This window comes from Suricata suricatta, chromosome 12 (assembly GCF_006229205.1).
Source record: "Suricata suricatta isolate VVHF042 chromosome 12, meerkat_22Aug2017_6uvM2_HiC, whole genome shotgun sequence".
NCBI lineage: Eukaryota > Metazoa > Chordata > Mammalia > Carnivora > Herpestidae > Suricata > Suricata suricatta.
Window position 1 is genome coordinate 104811363 of NC_043711.1, and position 13274 is coordinate 104824636.

Genomic DNA, 13274 nt, shown 5'->3' on the forward strand with positions numbered 1-13274 from the left:
GCTGGGCCGGCCCGCCTGCCCCGCGCGACGCGAGGTCGGAGTGGGCCTGTGGGCCCCGCGCGCAGGAGCCTGGTCGGGAGCGGCCGCGGACGGCGCGACCCCGGGTCTGGGGCTTGCCCCGTTCCCCCCCTCCCCCGCTCGTTTCTGCACAGGCGCCCGTCCGCCGAGCCGCAGCTTAACGGGCGTGTCCCGACGGAGCCCGGCCGGAGTCTCGGTCCAGTCCGAGGTGTCGGCGCCATCTCCGCCCAGCTCACGTTGTTGAACTTGTTTGGGGCCCCGGGCCGCAAAAGTGGCGCTGGAGGGGGGTGGCCTCGGCCGGAGGCGGGGCGCGGTTGGGGCGCACAGGTTAGTTCCGATTGTGAGAAACCTGAGAAGCAGCTGCGGCCGCGCCCTGGCACCTGTTGGCTGCGCCGCCGCGGGCCCCGGCTCCCGGCCTGGGGGCCTGGTGGCAGCCTTTCACTCTGTCCCACCCGTGTCACCCTGGAGGAGGCGGCTGTGGCTCCCACGGTACTGAGCGGGTTTGCATGCTGCTCGCCCCTCCAGGATGACGACTTCAGGCGCTCTGTTTCCAAGCCTGGTGCCAGGCTCCCGGGGCTCCTCCAACAAGTATTTGGTGGAGTTTCGCGCGGGAAAGATGTCGTTGAAAGGAACTACTGTCACCCCAGATAAGCGGAAAGGGCTCGTGTACATTCAGCAGACGGATGACTCCCTCATTCATTTCTGCTGGAAAGACAGGACCTCCGGGAGCGTGGAGGACGTAAGTGTCTGGTCCTCAGGACGGTTCGGTTTTCCGGAAGGTTCCGTAGCTGCCCTCACTGGGCTCCGGACCTGCAGCAGCCTTGTTGCTGTTGGGGGCCCGCTGCTCACGGCCCAGGGTCCCCCGGCTCTGTAGACGGCTCCGTTCCTGTGCCTGGAGTAGGCATCCGCGTGAAACACTGCACTCACGGGCACGCGTGTGCTCAGCGCTGTCTGCTCCTCAGGCCGGTCCGGTCCTGTCCCCGCCGAGGCCAGTGCAGGGCCGCTGTCAACCCCTGGGACCGTCGTTCCCGAGACCTATCTGCTCCAAATCCCTGAAAAGCTGAAAGGCCCCCTGCCCTGTTCAGCTCCGAGCCCCTCTCGGCCCTCGTGCCCTTGGTGGGGTGCCTGTGACCCTGGCCTCTGCACCCGGCTGGAGGCCCTGCTGGGTGGCTAGCCCTTCCCCCGACACGGGCTGCGGGCACTGACTCGTCCCCTGACACCCCCTGCAGGACCTGATCATCTTTCCCGATGACTGTGAGTTCAAGCGCGTGCCGCAGTGCCCCAGCGGGCGGGTCTACGTGCTCAAGTTCAAGGCGGGGTCCAAACGGCTCTTCTTCTGGATGCAGGTACCTGGCTTCTGTTCGCATGTCCTTCCTCGTCACAGAATCCGCTTAGAACTTGCTCGCCTCGCGGAAGAGCCGGTGCCGGCCAACGCAGCAGAGCAGGGGGCCTTCCGCAGAGTGCACACGCGCGGGGCTGGGCTCCCGAGTGGTTTCTGGGCCGGGCCCTGGTCTTGGTGCATCGATGGGCACGCGGCCTGTGGTGTGCTGGTCCCCCCACCCCCGGGCCGCGAGCGCCTACGGCGGAGGCAAGGCCAATGGCTTTGTCCTTTCACGGAAACGGAGTGTGTCTCCCAGGCTCCTCTGAGCCCTCCTCCCCCTCCCCCAGTTGTGTGCTTTGGGGCGTTTGGGGTCAGGGCACCAGGACTACCTGGTGCCCGCGGCTGCAGGCAGCACCCCACTGGGTTTAGCAGCGCTGAGCATTCTCTCACCTGTCGGCCATTGGGCCTGTTAGCACATCCGATTAGTTGCAGACCGTGTGTTGGAGAGTAATCTCGTATCATGCTTGTTTCCTGGGGGGGCCGGGGTAAGGTCCGTGTTAAAATCCAGAAGCGCGCTCGGTAGGAGTGGTTACACGTGCACTTGCAGGGTGTTTGTTTGTTTGTTTTTTTTTAACATTTTGAGAGAGCCCACAAGTGCATGCGTGGGGGTGGGGAGAATTCCATGCTCGGCACTGAGCCTGACGTGGGGCTTGAACCCAGGACTGTGAGATCGTGACCTGAGCTGACATAGAGCGCCCCGCGCTCTGCCACTGGCGCCGCCCAGGTGCCCCCACCTGCGGTTTGGGCAGATGTTGCCACTTTCCTTCACCAGAGGTTGAACCTACTGCCCTCCCCGCGGCTCTTTCTAGAGCGAGGCAGGAAAGGTTTTCCTCTCTGAGCCGGACAGGCTGTGCCTCCCCCAGGGAGCGCGGGGCCGCCTTCCAGGAAAATGTCACCTGCAGACAGATGCGGCCATGAGCTTGCTTCTCTGGTTTTGCCAAGAAATGTTTCCCCAGGGAGCGCCTGGAGGGCAGTCGGTTAAGCGTCCGGCTCCCGGCTCAGGTCATGATCTCACAGTTCTTGGGTTGGAACCCTGCATCGGGCTCTGTGCTGACAGCTCTGAGCCTGGAGCCTGCTTCGGATTCTGTGTCTCCTTCTCTCTCTGCCCCTCCCCTGCTCGCGTTCCTTCTGTCTCTCAAAAATAAATTAAAAAAAAAAAAAAATTGTTTCTTCAGCTCTACCATTTTTGTTCTTCTCGATCTTGCTCTCTTTCCTCCTTCCTTCTGCCCTGGGGCTGAGGAACTCTGTCCTGTCCCTTCTGTGTCCCTAGCACCCTACAGGCCTAGGGACGGACGAACGAGTCGTGGGTGGGCCTGGGGGCCCTCCAGGACATTGTGGCTGGCAAGTGTCCAGGAGCCTCTCTATTGAGCTCCCAGTGAACCCTGAGGGGCCACGGCTGGGGCCGCTGTGTGTGCAGTGGGGTCACGACTGGGTGGAATGGCTCTTACCACACAAAGGGTCCAGTTCTGGGGGGTCCGAAGGCATTGCTGGGTGTATACGGGGTGCTTTTAGCGCTTTGGTGTCCCCATCCTGAGAACCAGCTTTGCCACGGCCCCGGCCAGCCTGTGGGACTGCTGTCCCTGTCCTCAGTGCTGTGTCACTGCAGACAGGTAACGTCACCTGTCGGAGCGCCCCCTCGTGTGGAAGCCCAGTGGTGGCAGGCCGTCAGCCCTGTCGCAGCTCCGGTTGTACCCCCTCCCCCCACAGGAGCCCAAGACGGACCAGGACGAGGAGCATTGCCGGAAGGTCAACGAGTACCTGAACAACCCCCCAATGCCGGGAGCGCTGGGGGCGAGCGGGAGTGGAGGCCACGAGCTGTCTGCACTGGGCGGTACGGTCTCCGCCCAGAGAACGCTTGGGGTGTCCACGCAGAGGGCGAGGGGGCAGGCTGGTGGCTGTGAAGGGATGTGTAGGCTTCCCAGCCCCCGGCAGTCCTCAGCCCGAGGGGAGGGGTCCCAGTGTGGCTCTGTCCCCCAGCCTCCCTGGGCCCCGTGGGTGTCGACCCGGCGACAGCCCCGATCTGAGCAGCCCCGTCTTCCAGGCGAGGGCGGCCTGCAGAGCCTGCTGGGAAACATGAGTCACAGCCAGCTCATGCAGCTCATCGGACCCGCCGGCCTCGGAGGACTGGGTGAGCCCGCGGCCCGCGCTGGCAGGGCACGGCCGTGGTCATGGTCGCTTCTTGTTGGCTGTGTTTTCTTTAAGCTTCTTGTTGGCTCTGAGTGATCTCTGTGAACGTGTGTCCCTGGTCCCGTTCCCTGGGCAGGGCCCCTGTGCTTCAGGGGAGCAGGGCTGGCCCGGGCGGGGGTCCTGCCAGAGGTCCTCTGGCTCCCTGCCGCCCCCGCTCCTGTGCGGGGCGGCCCCGTGTCTCTCATGCCTGGGAGGTGCTCGCTGCACGTCCCCGTGAGCTGTTTGCAGACCGGAAGAGCCCGGGCCTGATGGGATATGGCCGTCACCACCCGGCCCCCTGGCCACGGCTTTCCCCTCATCCCTTGGGTTTCATGCAGGACACGTGGCCAGGAAGGGGTGGCATCTGAGCTTGTGTCTCTCTGCTCCTCGTAGGGGGACTGGGGGCCCTGACGGGGCCTGGCCTGGCCAGCTTACTGGGGAGTGGAGGGCCTCCGGCGAGCAGCTCTTCATCCAGGTGAGCCCTGTGCTCCACCCCACCATGCTCGTGTGCCCCCTTGTTCAAAGGGAGGGTCCTTCCAGGGTCTAGACCCTTCCTGGAGTCCCAGCACTCCGGGGACGTCCGGGGCGGGGCCGCTGCGGGCACCCTTGGGGTGTGTGCCGCGGTGCCACTCCAGCGCTGCCCTCACTCCCTCAGCTCGCGGAGCCAGTCGGCAGCAGTCACGCCGTCCTCCACCACCTCTTCTACCCGAGCCACCCCCGCCCCTTCCGCTCCAGCTGCTGCCTCGGGGACCAGCCCGAGCCCCGCGCCCAGTTCAGGTAACGGAACCAGCACTGCAGCCAGCCCAACCCAGCCCATCCAGCTGAGCGACCTCCAGAGCATTCTAGCTACTATGAACGTGCCGGCAGGCCCGGGAGGCGGCCAGCAAGGTAACGTGCGCTCCGGGGCCCCAGGCTGGGGGTGAAGGTGCCCGCTCGCTGGCTTTCCACGGCCGGGCTTGAGCGCGTACGTGGGCAGAGCCTCTGCCCCCCGCACCTTGCCCCGCCGCTGACGGCTCCGCACTGTGCCTCAGTTGACCTGGCCAGTGTTCTGACGCCCGAGATCATGGCCCCCATCCTCGCCAACGCCGACGTCCAGGAGCGCCTCCTGCCCTACCTGCCCTCCGGGGAGTCGCTGCCGCAGACGGCGGAGGAGATCCAGAACACGCTGACCTCGCCCCAGTTCCAGCAGGTAGCCCCCATGTGCCCAGCTGGGCGCCGCGGCTCCCCGTCCCCAGCACCCCCGCCTCTGCGCTGTGCTTTCGCCAAGCGTGCTCAGGGGCGTCTGGCTTTCTTCCGCAGGCCCTGGGCATGTTCAGTGCAGCCCTGGCCTCTGGGCAGCTGGGCCCCCTCATGTGCCAGTTCGGGCTGCCCGCAGAGGCCGTGGAGGCCGCCAACAAAGGCGGTGAGTGCCTGCGCCCCAGACGCAGCGTGTCGTCCTCACTTGCAGAGCCCGGGGCTTAGCGGCCAGGCCCTGGCGTCTCGGGGGGGGGGGGGGGGGTCCCGGGCCGGGGTCTGCAGCGGCCGCCTCATGGTTTTCAATGCATTTTAGATGTGGAAGCATTTGCCAAAGCCATGCAGAACAGCGCCCGGTCGGCACAGGAGGGCGACGGGAAGGACAAGAAGGACGAAGAGGAAGACATGAGCTTAGACTAGTTTCTCGCTGTCCCCAAGGGGCCGGGGGCCACTGCCTCGTCTCCGTTCGGCTTGCTAAGAAATAAAGGTCTTGTCTTTTACCTGCCACCTCTGGTCTCCCACGGGCCCCGGCGGGGCGCTGGTGTGGGCACCGCCCGCCAGCCTGGGCGGTTCTGGGGGCGAGGGCCACCTCCGCCCTTCTCCTTCACGATTAAAGTCAACACTCCATTAAACAGAAGTAGTAACTTTTAATTTTTTAAGAAGCAGGTAGATTCCTCATGTGTCCAAAAATCAGTGGAGGAAAAACCCCAATGAAACTGGAAGATGAAATGTACTAAAAACCCAGCTTACAGAATTTTACCCTTTCGTTCAAAGAGACAGAACTTAAAACCATCTCCAGAAAGAAGAGTCATCACCTCTAGAACCTAGAGTCCAGGCAGGCACAAACTTGATCTGAACCAGCTGAGGGCGGGGGGACACCCCACTAGGTGTTGGGGCAGCCGCTGCCCCCCACCGCCCCCTCAATGCCCACAGTGCGAGGCCAGGTGAAGGGGGACCGGTTCACCACCAGGTTCCGCATGCAGCCGTGGTAGGCCAGAGGCCCGGCCTGTGTGCTCGCGGGCCCTGGGGGTGCAGAGAAGACCGAAGAGGTTGGAGCACAGGCCAGCCTCCCACTGGCACCCCGCCCCGAAACCTCAGTCTCCCCGCTGCCCCATCACCAGAAGGTGGGGTACCCCAGGCAGAGGCCACACTCACCGGGCAGGCCCCCAAGATGCAGAGGGGCCAGGGTGGCCTCGGAGGTCGCCGCGGTGGGGCCCTGGGTGCTGTTGGTCCGCGTGTCCACTGTCAGCTGGAGCACGTTCCCGTCTTTGGTCACTGTGGGCACAGAGTCCTTGTGACTGGGCTGGGAGGGGCGCAGGGCAGTTTGCCAACATGGCCGGGGTGGGGGGTCCGCAGCTGCCCCAGCTGGGTGCTCACCTGCCAGTCGGTGCCACTGCCCGTCACACAGGGCTGCAGGGCACGTCACCCACGTGGAGAACTCCCCTGCACCATCGTCCGCCCGCAGCAGGACCTGGGGTGGGGAGGGGAATCAGGAGGGCCTCTCTAACCCCGGCCCCGCCCTGCAGGAGTGCCCCCTCCTCCCGCGCTACCTACCTGCTTCCCCCGCACCTGCAGCTGCAGGGAGGGGGGCGCCTGGGCCCGGCCCAGGTGGAAGATGAGGCCGGAGGCCCTCAGAGGCCGCACCTCCAGCTCCAGGCTCACATCACGCAGGGCAGCCCCCAGGGTGTCTGTGGGGAGGAGCTGTGAGGGGGCAGGGCTGCCCAGCCCCTCCAGGCTAGAGCCCCACTCCCGCCCCACGGGATGGGGGATGGGGGGCGCACTTGCGCCCTACAGACCTGCAGTGACCACGCCCCCGCTCTCTGCGAAGAACAGGCCTTTCTCCAGGGGGCCTGAGAAGCAGGGCATGACTCCCACCGCCCGCGTGGGGGTCCGCAGGGGCCACCCGTCCAGCCTCAGTCTCCTCACGCAGCCACTGAAGCCGGAGCTGTTGGCGGCCACCTGTGGGGCACAGACAGGCTGGGGTGGGGGGCGGCCCGGGGCCACGGAGGGCAGCTCAGCTGGGGGGTGGGGGGCAAGGTGGTGCTGGGGCGGGGGGGGGGCACACTGAGGTGCTTCTCACTGGGAGCCTGGAGTTGAAGCCGCTGGCCGGAAGGCCCCCCACAAAAAGAGTTCGGGGCTGGGGGCTCCCTGTGTCCAGGTGCTGCTGGCCAGGCCACTCCCGGTCCTGGGCCCGGACCCCGTCTACCACCAGCTGGATCCAAGTCTTTTCCCATTGCACAGACAGCTGGGGGCAGGAAGGGGCGTGTCAGACTGGGAGCTCCCAGGGCCCCGCCCATGTCCCCTATCCTTAGCCCGTCCTCACCGTGTGCCACAGGCCAAGCTGTGAGCGCTGGCGGCTCCGGACCCGGAGCTGGGGCCCAGGGCCTTCTGTCTGAGCGACAAAGTGTCCGTGGCTCAGGAGGAGAAGCAGAGAGGGGCTGCTGGCCGTGAGAGGGGTGGCGAGGAGCAGGAGTCCTCCGGGGGCGCGGGGCTGGACCAGCATCGAGACTTGGGACCTGGAAGTCACGCAGGGCAGTCAGCCCGCACAGCGCCTCCACACCCACGCCGCCAGGCCCACACTTACCCATTCCCGGAGGGGTTCGGGACGTGGGCAAACTCTAGGTGACTGGACAGGGTACCCCCAAACTGGTAGGCGTTGCGGATGGTCCTGAGGGGTCGGGGTGGTGTGCAGGCCGGGTCCCTGGGGGGATGGCGGCCGCGTCGGGGAGCCTGGAGGGGGGTGGCAGATGGGACACAGAAATGTGGGGGGGGGACATCTCCCGGCCCTCCCCAGCTCTGCCTCACACCGCCCTCCCGGCGCCCCACCTTCCGCAGCGCCGCAGCCCGCCGTCCTTGAGGTGCCCACTGCAGGGTCTGGGCCCGCAGTGGCGGGGTGCAGTCTGAGGTCACATTGACGCTTCGGGAGTACTGCTGCAAGTCGAACACGTGCTGCGGCCCCAGGAGCCTGAGGGGGACAGTGCGCTCAGCATCGGGACGGGGGGTGGGGGTGGGGAGCCAGCCCCCCCGTGCCCCCCGCCCGAGGCTCACCGCAGCACAAAGACGTTGCTAATGCAGCCACTGAAGAAGTCGCTGGGCTCCGGCCTGCCTCCTAGGGACAGCTCACTGGCTTGGGGGGACTGGGACTGGGGCCCTGGGGGCGGCCCCTGGCGGGGCTTCATCTGCTGAAGTTGGTCATCCACATAGAGCCAGACCCTGCAGGGGACAGCAGCGTTTGCCCTGCCCTGCCCTGCAGCCACCCTGTCCCTGGACACCACAGCCAGAGACCCCCGGGCTGGGCTCACCCTGTGTCGTTGCCGTAGAAGGCGACATAGTGGGGGGCCCCGTCAGCAAAGCTGTCTCGAGTTTTCACCTCTGTCCTCAGCAGCAGGAGCGTCACGCGGCCCTGCTGCAGGGACACCTGGCAGAGCTCGTCCTAGGGACGGCGGCCGGGTCAGTGGACCGAGCCGGGGCACGGCTCCCGCACCCCCCTGCCACCCGAGCCCTGTGCGGCCGCCGTGGGGAGCGGGGGCCGGCGCACCTCGGATCCTCGGTGGTAAAGCAGGCCGCTGTCCTGGGTGCTGCGGAAGCCAAATCCCGAGTAGACATGGCCGGTGAGGGCGGCGACATCAGCGAGCTCCAGGGACAGGAAGCCGTTGCCGTGGAAAGTCACAGCCCGTTGCATCTAGGGGAGGGTGGGCGACGGAGACGGTGAGCGCGCAGGACGCAGGCCCAGAGAGGGTGCTGCCGGCCGGGGCAGGGGCGGGCTCACCAGCAGGTCAGCTGTGCAGCCTGCGCTCACGCCGGTCGTGTTCAGCCTCTTGAGATCCACGTACTTGCCCAGAGCCTTGATGCCCTTGATGCAGCCGCGGATGGAGCCTCCGGAGGGGAAGAGCTGCCGCAGGCTGAGGGGCAGGGCCGTTAGCGTGACCGCCTGGCGGGGGCCCCCCGCCCGCCCTGGCACCGCGAGCTCACCTGGGGGGCAGCTGGGCAGGCGGCGCGCCCCCCAGGTAGTAGGCGTCGGCCAGCTCCAGCGTGCTGCTGTGGTCCACGTTGAACACGGTGCTCCTCTCCACGCGCACCAGCACGCGCTTGCGGCCCTGGCTGTCCGCCAGCAGGAACACCTGGATCTGCGAGGCGCCCGTGTGCGGGGGGGGGGCGTCAGGGGGAGCCCCGTACCCCGCCGGCCCCACTGCCCAAGGGGAGCCCTGCGCCCGCCTTACTGCCTTGCTGGCCGAGGTCAGGGCCTGCAGCTTGTGTGCCAGGTCGTGCTGCGGTTGGGCCTCCTGCAGGCCCTTGCCAAAGTCGTAGAGGAGGGTAAGGTTCCCCTTCTGTACTGCCAGGCACAGGAACTGGTCCTGGGGGTGAGGGGTGTGGGCAGGGTCAGTATGGGGGCGTAGGGGAGCTGGGGAGGGGACAGGGTCGGTACGGGGCTGGGGGGAGAGTCCACGTGGAGCGGAGGGAGTCGGGGGCTGGGGAGGGGGAGCAGAGTCCGGGTGGAGGGAACAGGGGCTGGGGAGGGGCGCAGGGTCAGTGGGGGCAGTGCCTGGTGCCGCATGAAGAAGATAATCCCGCGGGAGGACACGAGCCGCAGCTCCTGCTCGAAGCGCTTAGTCTGGCCGATCTGCGTCCCGACGCTGATGCGCGCGAAGCCAGAGCCGTCCAGGTAGGAGCCGTCAGTGAGCCAGGGGTCCCCGATTGCCTTGGAGCTGCAGGTCAGAGGTCACAGGGGTCAGCCGAGAGCAGGCCGAGCGCAGGCGAGGGCCGGGCCGTGGCCGCACGCACCGGGCACAAGGCTTGTCCACGGCCGTGTTCAGCTGGAAGGTCTCCTCGAAGTTATAGAGACTGAACACCTCCTCGTTGAGCGTGTCCATCTCGATGCAGCCAAGGTAGCCGGGGAAGCGGAGGGGCTCCGGGGGCTGTGGGCACAGGGCACAGTCAGGGCGCCCCTTGCCAGGGACCTACCCAAGTGGGGGTGCTCACGGTGCAGCCCGCGGGACCACAGCCGGACGCGGAGCAGGACCCACCGGGGTGGGGGCGCGGGCGCGGCGGGCTCACCGTGAAGTTGCTGGGGTAGCCCCCCACGTAGAAGACGAAGTCGTCCGGCTGCAGGCTGAGCAGCCCCTGGATCCCAGGGGCCACCGTGTCACCTTTGGTCTCGTGGGCCATCTGCTTCTCCACCGTGACGGACATGTGGCCGAACTGGAGGGTCCTGCGGGCGGAGGGGGTGGTGAGGCGCGGTCCCCGCCAGGGGGTGGGGGGAGCGCAGGGGCCCGGCCACCCACCTGTCGATGCTGACGGCAGCAAACTGCTCCCCGATGTCCTCGTCCACGCTCAGGGCCGCCGGGCCCGCCTCCCCCAGGCGGTACACCCAGTGCACCCTCTGGTCACGCAGAGCCACGCCCATGTAGTCGCCAACAGCCTGCAGCGGTGGGAGGCTCAGCAGGAAGCAGGCCCAGACAGCACCCCCCGGAGCCCACTCCGGTGCCCGGCCCTGCCCAGCCCGCCGTGCCCATCGGTACCTGGCGGCTGCCCATGTACAGCACGAAGCGGTCCCCAGTGACCTGGCCAGACTCTGGCTTTGGACTCTGGAGGTAGAACTTGAGAGCGGTGTAGGCGGCGAGGTCAGAGAGGTCCCGAGGCGCACGCAGCTGCACCCCCGAGCGCCCGTTGAACTTCATGGGAACCTTGACCTACGTGGGGGTACATGGCTCTTCAGCGTCCACACCCGATCCCCTAGGTACCCGCTCTCCCCCGGCTCTGGCGCCCACCTTGTTGGCAGCTCCCCGGGCCTGGGCGATCAGCTCCCGCACGCGGCCGATGCTGGCGGACAGGGCCCGGCTGGCATTGTGCGCCCTGCGGTTCTCCAGGAGGCTCAGCTTGGCCAGCAGCTGCGGCAGCGTCTTCTCCAGCGTGGACACTGCGGGGAGCAGAGGGGGGACCCTGCCTCACACGCCCCTGCCCACCCCCCAACATCAGGGGCACCCTTCACCCGGGGCCCACCTGAGCGGCCCGCGTCCAGGACCGCCTGGTCCAGGTCCTGGCTCTGCAGGCCCCCGTACTGGTCCCGCCACCGCTCGGCACTCTGCCGCATGTCCTGCACCCGGGCCTGCACGCGGGCGGCCGTGGCCTGGACTTCCTCGGCCACGGCTTTGGCATGAGTGATCTTCTTCCTCGTCTCATCTGTGGTGGGCGGTGGGCGGTGGGCTCAGAGGGCCGCTGGCGAGGGCCGCCCTGGCTCCACCTCCCCTCTGGCGGACCGCCAGCTCCTCCTCCCTGAGGAGGATGCCTGCCCCCCACGGACCTCACGGGACCAAGCCCTGGAAACACCGCTCTGTCCCGTCTGGAGGACGGTTCCTTCTACGCCTGCTTCTCAGACCACAGCCCAGACACCCTGACGCCCACTCCCTGTGGCCACCGTCATCTGTCCCAGGGCCCTGCCTGAGCCTCTAGTCCCCATTTCCAAGCTTGCTGGCATATTCTACCCCCCACGCTCGGACCTGGGTCGGGCACATCACTCCCTGCCCAGAGGCCTTGCCTGCTTCCTGGGCTCCAGCCGCGCTGGCCACCTCGCTCCACCTGCACTTGAAGCCCTCCGCCTGCCGGTGCCCCCCCTGGTCCTGCCCAACGCCCCAAGCCTCTGGGGGCAAAATACCCCTGCTGCGCACTCCCCATGCCGCCACCCGCTTCCTCTTTCTCTCCAGAGCACTTCCTGCCCCTTCCCGTTTTCACACGTTCCTGGGAGCTACTCTGTGCAGTCCCCTGACCGTAGGCAGGTTCCCTGGGCTGGAGCTGCCCAAGTGGAGACGTGTCCCCCACCAGGGCCCACTGGGGGGCACTAACTGGCATGACGCCCATGTACGGGAGGCGTCTGTTCACCCCGAGACAAGTGGAGGGCGAGGGCGGGGACAACTTACCTGTGTCCATGGCCAACATGGCCTGCACCTCCTGGATTCGGGCTGCCAGCTGCTCCTTCTTGGCCTGGACATCTAGGAGGCGGGGGCCGGTGCCCTGGAGGGTGGCCCACACTGTGGCGGAAGGCAGCCTCAGCCCCGGGAGCACCCTGCCCCACTCCTGGCATACAGGGCGGCGCCCCCCGCCCCCCACCCCGCTCCGCCCGCCCGGCCAGGAAGGATGGAGCTAGGCCGACGTGTGCAGACAGGGACCTGGGGACACAAGGGCCCTCGGCCTGGGCAGGCACTGGAGTGACGGGCTCAAGGCAGCCACCCGGTCCCGCAGCAGACCTGACTCTCCCCATTTCATACGTAAAGTAACAGAACCTCAGAAAAGTTGGGCCACCGCCTGGCGGCTGCCAGCACCTCAAGGTTCTAGTGGCAGAGGGGGTGTCCCTCCACCTTTTTTCACACTACAGGCTGGTGTGCACATGGCCCCCTGGTCAAGATGGTAAGAAAGACCCTTCCCGGGCCTGGTCAGGGTGGGCGGTGGCCTTCTGCATGGCTCCCAGGGCAGCCCCCCTCTCCCTCCCACCATCACCTATAATCCCCCCCGCAAACACGAGCGGAGACAGCGCCCCTGCCCCCGGCACTCACCGCGGCCCAGCCTCTGCTGCTCCCGGAGGCCGGCCTCCACCAGGGCGCTGCTATTGGCCAGCAGCTCCCGGGCTAGGGGCGCCAGGCCCCGCTGCACCACCATCTGCAGAGACGGGATGGGACACGGTTCACACCCGCCTGGTAGGAGCTGGGCAGGGGGCGGGGGGCCTGCAGGCCTGTGGGGAGGGGTCAGGGCCTCACCGCCCACGTGTGGCCCGCCTGCTGCAGTGCCTGACCAGCAGCGTCCTCTGCGGCCCACACGGCTTGGAGAATGCTGGCGTAGGCGTTAGCGGCCTCGATGGCCCGCTGGGTGAAACGGTCCTGGTTGACTCCTTGGATGATGCTGTGTGGGGGCAGGAGAGGGACAACCGGGTGAGGGGGGCCCCAGGCCAGCCTGCCTGCCTGCCTGCTCCAGCCGCGCCCCCCAACCCCTGCCCTGTTCCCTGCTGCTGTGCCTTCCGTGCTCCTTGCAGCCAGTCGGGGCCGGGCTCCTGCCAGGGCCTTGTGTGGGATGACAGCCCCTCCGAGGGTCCCCCCAGACTCCCTGTGCCCCAGGAAGGCGCCCTTGGGGCCGCACCTGGTCAGGTTGAGGGCCAGCTCGGCCAGCTGCTGTGCGTGGGCCTCGGCGGCCTCCACCAGCTCTACCTTGCTGCTGGCCGGGGAGAAGGCTCGCATCTTCTCGAGCAGCGGCATCTGGGCCCCATCCAGACTGGCAGCCAGGTGCTCATACTCCTGGGGGCGGGGGAGGGCTACATGGGACCCTCAGCCCGAACCCCTGCTCCCTCTCACCAGAGGTGGGAACCCAGAGGCTGTGCCCTGCACGCAAAGACCCGCCCGAACCTGCCTGGGCGCCCCCAGGGGGAGCGGCACTCACCTCCCTGGCCTGGTCCATGCCCCGCAGGAGCTCAAAGAGCTGGGCCAGGAGGTTC

The 13274-nt window shown here is 67.3% G+C and overlaps 2 protein-coding genes across 2 annotated transcripts in view; one reads left to right on the forward strand and one right to left on the reverse strand.

The window, feature by feature from the left end:
* Positions 1-5430, forward strand: part of ADRM1 (adhesion regulating molecule 1) — a 5715-nt gene extending 285 nt beyond the window's left edge. Inside the window, exons 2-10 of the mRNA XM_029916876.1 lie at positions 544-757; positions 1248-1364; positions 3107-3230; positions 3441-3527; positions 3959-4040; positions 4221-4453; positions 4597-4754; positions 4865-4967; positions 5115-5430. Of these exons, the coding sequence (XP_029772736.1) occupies positions 545-757; positions 1248-1364; positions 3107-3230; positions 3441-3527; positions 3959-4040; positions 4221-4453; positions 4597-4754; positions 4865-4967; positions 5115-5218 (1221 nt within the window). The 5' untranslated portion in view covers position 544 and the 3' untranslated portion in view covers positions 5219-5430. The remainder of the gene's footprint in view (positions 1-543; positions 758-1247; positions 1365-3106; positions 3231-3440; positions 3528-3958; positions 4041-4220; positions 4454-4596; positions 4755-4864; positions 4968-5114) is intronic.
* The window catches only part of LAMA5 (laminin subunit alpha 5), a gene marked incomplete at its 5' end in the record, with an annotated part of 44002 nt that continues 36153 nt past the window's right edge, over positions 5426-13274 (reverse strand). Inside the window, 27 exons of the mRNA XM_029917993.1 lie at positions 5426-5821; positions 5954-6073; positions 6176-6269; positions 6353-6486; positions 6595-6757; positions 6879-7043; positions 7122-7314; positions 7383-7528; positions 7625-7763; positions 7847-8011; positions 8101-8231; positions 8337-8480; positions 8568-8700; positions 8771-8925; positions 9019-9153; positions 9342-9504; positions 9581-9714; positions 9854-10007; positions 10081-10217; positions 10318-10488; positions 10567-10715; positions 10799-10978; positions 11713-11823; positions 12346-12448; positions 12547-12688; positions 12923-13077; positions 13220-13273. Of these exons, the coding sequence (XP_029773853.1) occupies positions 5682-5821; positions 5954-6073; positions 6176-6269; positions 6353-6486; positions 6595-6757; positions 6879-7043; positions 7122-7314; positions 7383-7528; positions 7625-7763; positions 7847-8011; positions 8101-8231; positions 8337-8480; positions 8568-8700; positions 8771-8925; positions 9019-9153; positions 9342-9504; positions 9581-9714; positions 9854-10007; positions 10081-10217; positions 10318-10488; positions 10567-10715; positions 10799-10978; positions 11713-11823; positions 12346-12448; positions 12547-12688; positions 12923-13077; positions 13220-13273 (3810 nt within the window). The remainder of the gene's footprint in view (positions 5822-5953; positions 6074-6175; positions 6270-6352; positions 6487-6594; positions 6758-6878; positions 7044-7121; positions 7315-7382; positions 7529-7624; positions 7764-7846; positions 8012-8100; positions 8232-8336; positions 8481-8567; positions 8701-8770; positions 8926-9018; positions 9154-9341; positions 9505-9580; positions 9715-9853; positions 10008-10080; positions 10218-10317; positions 10489-10566; positions 10716-10798; positions 10979-11712; positions 11824-12345; positions 12449-12546; positions 12689-12922; positions 13078-13219; position 13274) is intronic.